General features: G+C 41.8%; 1 protein-coding gene across 1 annotated transcript; it reads left to right on the plus strand.

The window, feature by feature from the left end:
• The first annotated feature begins 77 nt into the window (after positions 1 to 77).
• LOC112079796 (lutropin-choriogonadotropic hormone receptor-like) lies at positions 78 to 3,404 on the plus strand. Its single transcript, XM_024145631.2, has 2 exons — positions 78 to 302; positions 1,606 to 3,404. Exons 1-2 carry the CDS (start codon positions 147 to 149, stop codon positions 2,170 to 2,172), a joined length of 723 nt encoding a protein of 240 aa, XP_024001399.2. The 5' UTR covers positions 78 to 146; the 3' UTR covers positions 2,173 to 3,404.
• Positions 3,405 to 6,778: the final 3,374 nt, after the last annotated feature.

Raw genomic sequence — 6,778 nt, forward strand, 5'->3', positions numbered from 1 at the left:
GAGTTTTAGTCTATAACCAATAATAAAGTTGTATTGTATTGTAGGAGTACTATAACCACGCTACGGACTGGCAGACGGGCGGAGGCTGTGGCGTGGCGGGGTTCTTGACGGTGTTCGCCAGCGAGCTATCTGTCTACACGCTGACCATGATAACGTTAGAGCGGTGGCACACCATCACCAACGCCATGCACATCAACAAGAGGCTGCGGCTGAGGCATGTGGTGATCATGATGGCTGGAGGGTGGGGCTTCTCCCTATTGGCCGCTCTGCTTCCCATCCTGGGGGTCAGCAGCTACACTAAGGTCAGCAGAATGTTTTACGTTTAGGGCCCGTATTTACAAAGGGCCGGTTTCCCGGACACAGATGAAGCCTAGTCCAGGACTAGGAACTGATCCTATCCTACTCTGATGCTTTTTGAATACAGGCCCAGGTTTACAAACATTACATTTTCACACAACAGCCATGGTGTTACAGTGAGGGGGAAAAGTATTTGATCCTCTGCTGATTTTGTACGTTTGCCCACTGACAAAGAAATGATCAGTCTATAATTTTAATGGTAGGTTTATTTGAACAGTGAGAGACAGAATAACAACAACAAAAATCCAGAAAAACGCATGTCAAAAATGATATAAATTGATTTGCATTTTAATGAGGGAAATAAGTATTTGACCCCCTCTCAATCAGAAAGATTTCTGGCTCCCAGGTGTCTTTTATACAGGTAACGAGCTGAGAATAGGAGCACACTCTTAAAGGGAGTGCTCCTAATCTCAGCTTGTTACCTGTATAAAAGACACCTGTCCACAGAAGCAATCAATCAATCAGATTCCAAACTCTCCACCATGGCCAAGACCAAAGAGCTCTCCAAGGATGTCAGGGACAAGATTGTAGACCTACACAAGGCTGGAATGGGCTACAAGACCATCGCCAAGCAGCTTGGTGAGAAGGTGACAACAGTTGGTGCAATTATTCGCAAATGGAAGAAACACAAAAGAACTGTCAATCTCCCTCGGCCTGGTGCTCCATGCAAGATCTCACCTCGTGGAGTTGCAATGATCATGAGAACGGTGAGGAATCAGCCCAGAACTACACGGGAGGATCTTGTCAATGATCTCAAGGCAGCTGGGACCATAGTCACCAAGAAAACAATTGGTAACACACTACGCCGTGAAGGACTGAAATCTTGCAGCGCCCGCAAGGTCCCCCTGCTCAAGAAAGCACATATACATGCCCGTCTGAAGTTTGCCAATGAACATCTGAATGATTCAGAGGACAACTGGGGGAAAGTGTTGTGGTCAGATGAGACCAAAATGGAGCTCTTTGGCATCAACTCAACTCGCCGTGTTTGGATGAGGAGGAATGGTGCCTATGACCCCAAGAACACCATCCCCACCGTCAAACATGGAGGTGGAAACATTATGCTTTGGGAGTGTTTTTCTTTGTCAGTGGGCAAACGTACAAAATCAGCAGGGGATCAAATACTTTTTTCCCTCACTGTATAAAGTAGATGAAAATTCACAGCCTTTTTATTTTTGCTGTAAAATAACTTAATGACAATTGCTGTTGTAAAAAGGACTTTATATATATTTATATTTGATTATCTTCCAGGTGTCGATCTGCCTGCCCATGGACATCGAGTCCCTAGCCTCCCAGGTGTATGTTGTAGCCCTCCTCCTCCTCAACGTCGTCGCCTTCTTCATCGTCTGCTACTGCTACGTACGTATCTACATGTCCATCCACAACCCCGACCTAGCAACCCGCCACGGCGACGCCAGGATCGCCAAGCGCATGGCCATCCTCATCTTCACCGACTTCCTCTGCATGGCACCCATCTCCTTCTTTGCCATCTCGGCTGGTCTCCGCATGCCCCTCATCACCGTCTCCCACTCCAAGATCCTGCTCGTCCTCTTCTACCCAATCAACTCCCTCTGTAACCCCTTCCTCTACACCATATTTACTCGAGCATTTCGGAAGGATATATGTCTATTGTTGAGTCGCTGTAGTTGTTGCAATGCCAGAGAGGAGTTCTACAGGGCACAGAACCTGGCAACACACACTATACCGCCTAAGGGTAGGACTACATCCCCCAGAAAGCCTCACTCTTTCAGGTTCTATGTCTACCACATCAAGATGCAGGGATGCTTCCTCAGCAAGGGAGGTGGAGTGCGTGACTAGTCTCAGCCAGTCAGAACTAAGGGTACAGCCACATTGAGATTTTGGTTGCGTGGCCCTGCTCAGACGTTGCATCAACCAATGGCTGCATGCCACATCATCGATTGTGTCGTCAACTGACAGATCGCTGTAACATATGTGGTTAGCTAATACGTAAAATGCCTATCCAGACGTTGTAAGATGTGGCATGCGTCAGCAACGCCTGGGCAGAGAACACACCCTGAAAATTCCAGATTGAGCCAATGGTTTTTCAATGGGAGTCATCCGTTGCCGGATGAATGACAACAGATTGTCTGTCAAAAATACACAAAGCATTCAATTCAAAAAGTAGAGAGGAGTTAAACTTTTGATGAAGAAAAACGGACAATGATGTATGTCATATACAATTTCATCCTTGATTATGCATCTCCTTGTTCAGGCCCTGTGATAGGCTAGCGTCCTGTCCAGGGGTTGTACTGTACATTAAGCTGCCTCACACTACAGAAATAAGAGAGGCTCCTGCTCCTATGAGCTTTTCCGGCTTGCACAAGCCACGCCTCAATGTGGCCATAGCCTTAATCTCTGCTGTAACAAGGTGATTGAGCATCTGTGCCCCTCGCTTGTCGATTATGGCAGCCCCCCGATTATGGCAGCCCCCCGCATTTCAGTTGAATGCATTCAGTTGTACAACTGACTAGGTATCCCCCTTTCCCGTCATTGTAAATGACATCATTGTAAATAAGAATTTGTTCTTAACTGACTTGCCCAGTTCAATAAAGGTTAAATAAAATGTTAAAAAGACAAGCACATGGAGTTCTCTGGGCCATATCAGGGAGGGAGCTGCTGCCGGGCTCCAAGCTGCCATGCTGGTTTGGCGTGAACGTGTTTTAGAGTATTGTTGTTGAGCGTAATAATGTAAAAAGCAAAGTGCATTGTTTGTAACTTGGTGTGGCAGCTTGGAGCCCAACAAGTTATAGCACAACCTTTTCATTGCTTGCATTGTATTTTTCCTTGTGTACATTTTAAAGGGGAAGGCCAGTTTGTATATGTGTACATTTTATAGGGGAAGGCCAATTTGTATTTGTGTACATTTTAAAGGGGAAGGTCAGTTTGCATGTGTACATTTTATAGGGGAAGGCCAGTTTGTATTTATGTACATTTTAAAGGGGAAGGCCAATTTGTATTTGTGTACATTTTAAAGGGGAAGGCCAGTTTGTATTTGCCTTAAGTCTGATGCATTGGTTGCTCATAGTAATGTCCTCACATGTGCATTTCCCTTATGTTTAATTGAAACTTGTAATAAATGATATTTTTCTAATTCTGTGTGTGAGATGCGCTTCCCTGGCGTTGTACCCAGTTGATGTCTCCATTGACTCTGCCCTATCCCAAGAATCTGTGTGTTGCATAGAGAATTTAACCAGAATTGACTCAATCTCAATAATTGATTTTATTGGGAGTTGTACGTAATGGAAATTGACTTTCTGCTATTTGCTAAACTTTCTGTTTGGCTTTCAATTAAGCTGAGCAGCTAAAATGTTTGATCACATGAACCTGTATGCAAAGACAGGCTATGTCCCAAATGGCAACCTATTCCATATAGGGCCCTAGTCAATAGTGCACTATATAGGGAATACGGTGGCATTTAGGACACATGTTGTAAAGCATCCATTTCCCATAACCTTTTCCCTTTAGTCCCCTTTACTGCCACAATAATGGGATTCAAGAATCAGCCCAACTATAGTACCCAACGTCTATTTTCCCAATGTTGGTTGAGTTTCAGTAGTATTCCTTGAGTTTCTCCTTACTGCAAGTTTCTTCCAATGAGTGTTTGTGTTCCACTAACAGTGAAATGTGAGATCCACCTAATAAGCTAATGTAGCTAGCTACACTAACCAAACTCTACCAAAACAGAGAAGAGTCCAGAACAGAGCATCATGGACAGTCACAGCGGTGTTTCTGTGTCTTAATGTCAACATGGGCCTAGCCCTTGAGGTGTGTGTGTGTGCTGGAACATTTACTATAGAAAAGTCAGTGGCGACTAACTGGAGAACATGCTGACCAGTAGGGCCTTAGCAGAATACCAACCTGTGAACATTTAAACCAATGTATGCATTGTGAACATCACTCACATAACTAGAATGAAATGTGGTTAGTCATACCGCAAATAAAAAATTAAATCACAACAGCTGTCAAAGATACAGGAAGTTTCAGTAAAAAATGCAGACAGATTATTTGTTCGTTTGTTGGACATTGTGGGATCTTAGACTCTAAATTTAATTATGCAAGAAATAGCGGTGGAAATGCTTTTATTCACAGATATGGATATAATAACCATCTTATGGAAGTAAACTTGGAGTCACATGACATGMTGTGTGWTCKTCCCACTACGACTCAGMAAAGCATGCAGTTTATTAGGCTACAGATGAAAGTGATGAACAGGGTGGTAGAAGTGCACGGTGATCTTGATGCTCCTTTAGAATAAATATTGAGGGTCTTATTCTGGAGACATGATGATCGATGCTTAGCTGCRGTTTGACAAAAATGTTCTCGCTCTTATCCATGATCTCATGTAGACTAGCCTACACTATTTGCGAGCTGTTGGCTACAGTGGTGTAAAAATACTTTAAATTCGTTTTTGGGGGTATCTGTACTTTACTATTTATTTTTGACTTCTACTTCACTACATTCCTAAGGAAAATTATGTACTTTGTACTCCATACATTTTCTCTGACACCCAAAAGTACTAARTACATTTGGACAGGAAAATTGTATAATACCCGCACTAATCAAGAGAACTTCCCTGGGCATCCCTACTGCCTCTGATCTGGTAGACTCACTAAAAACAAATGCTTCGTTTGTAAATGATGTCTGAGTGTTGGAATGTGCCCCTGGCTATCTGTAAAAAAAAAAAAAAGCCATTTGAAATGTTTATACTTTAACTTGATACTTTAGTATATTTTTACAATTTCTTTTGATACTATAGTATATTTAAAAGCAAATACTTTTAGACTTTTGCTCAAGTAGTATTTTACTGGGTGACTTTCACTTGAGTCATTTTCTATTAAGGTAACTTTACTTTTACTCAAGTCTGATAATTGGTACTTTTTCCACCACTGGTCAGCTAGAGCACATGTTTAAAAAAAAAAACAGCTTGTGACAAAACTAAATGTGTGGAGTTGAAAATGCAATGGAAACACATTGAACTTTAGATTTTTATTCMGTACATGAAATGTACATTGTGTGCACTGTCATCACGCACTGATTATTATCCGCAACAAATCATAGTGGTGGAAACCCCATTGGTGGGAAAATGTGCATATTTCATAAAGAGGATTTTTGAATSTTCACATGAAAATCTGTTGCTAATTGGATGGGAAAATAGCTATGAAGTGACATTTTTCCTACTCTATATGTACATTCACCTTCAAATACTAAACAACAGCAGGGTTCATATTAATGCTTGCATTGTCAGTGAAAACAGAATAAGGTATTTGAATTTATATTTCAGACCAGGCAACCATACCATGAATGAATTTGGTACATATAAACAATAAAGAGAGCACTATTAAAAATGACTACGCTCTGCGTTTGGACCAACTTAGTGCGCCTTTAATGGCATTACACAACAAATACAAAAATATAAATAAATAGTTACAGAAACAAAATTAACAACTCAAAAAGCCCTTAGTGCATTGTGGTGGCTGGTGAAAAGTAGTGCACTATATAGGGAACAGGTTGGCGTGTGGGACGGACACATTACTCGTCCAGACATTTTTCTTCAGATTAGAACTGCATAGATGCTTGTATTTTCTAGCTCACTGAACAACTGTGGTTTTCTCCATTAACTTCAAATGATATTATTCATGTTTTATGCGCCTCGTTGGACACATTTAAGACTAAGTCAAGGCTGTATCCACATGGGTGAAATACAGACCAAGGTTCTGTTCCAATATTCACATTAGTATGCTACTTAGAATGTACTATCATTGCATCCCAAGAGGTATTTTACAAAACCCCTCTTCGCCTCAGTGAACTATTCTAGTGTGGACATTGGAACATAACATAAACCCAGTCACCACTCTGCCTCGCCGACAGCCTTAGAGAAGACATAGTCCTTTCCTCCATAACACATCACCCCATCCTTCAGATAGAACTTCCACCGGTTCTTACTGCGGTGAATCTGAAGTGGTAACAAACACACAGTATATCATTACTATACAGTCATTAGAAAGCATGAACATTGATCAGTCAATCATCTTGAAAGTATAAAAAGCAATGAAAATATATATAACTGAAGATCTCATACAATGCTGTGTACTACTCCCTTCAAATAGTACCCGCAAAACACCAGTCTCAACGTCGACAGTGAAGAGGTGACTCCAGGATGCTGGCCTTCTAGGCAGTTTCAAAGTAAAAGCCATATCTCAGACTGGCCAATAAAAATAAAAGATTCCGATGGGCAAAAGAACACACATTGGACAGAGGAACTCTGACTAGAAGGCCAGCATCCCGGAGTCACCTCTTCACTGTTGACGTTGAGACTGGTGTTTTGCGGGTACTATTTAATGAAACTGCCAGTTGAGGACTTGTCAGGTGTCTGTTTCTCAAACTAGACACTCTAATGTACTTG

This window comes from Salvelinus sp. IW2-2015, unplaced genomic scaffold (genome assembly GCF_002910315.2).
Source record: "Salvelinus sp. IW2-2015 unplaced genomic scaffold, ASM291031v2 Un_scaffold9602, whole genome shotgun sequence".
In the NCBI taxonomy this organism is placed as follows: Eukaryota; Metazoa; Chordata; class Actinopteri; order Salmoniformes; family Salmonidae; genus Salvelinus; species Salvelinus sp. IW2-2015.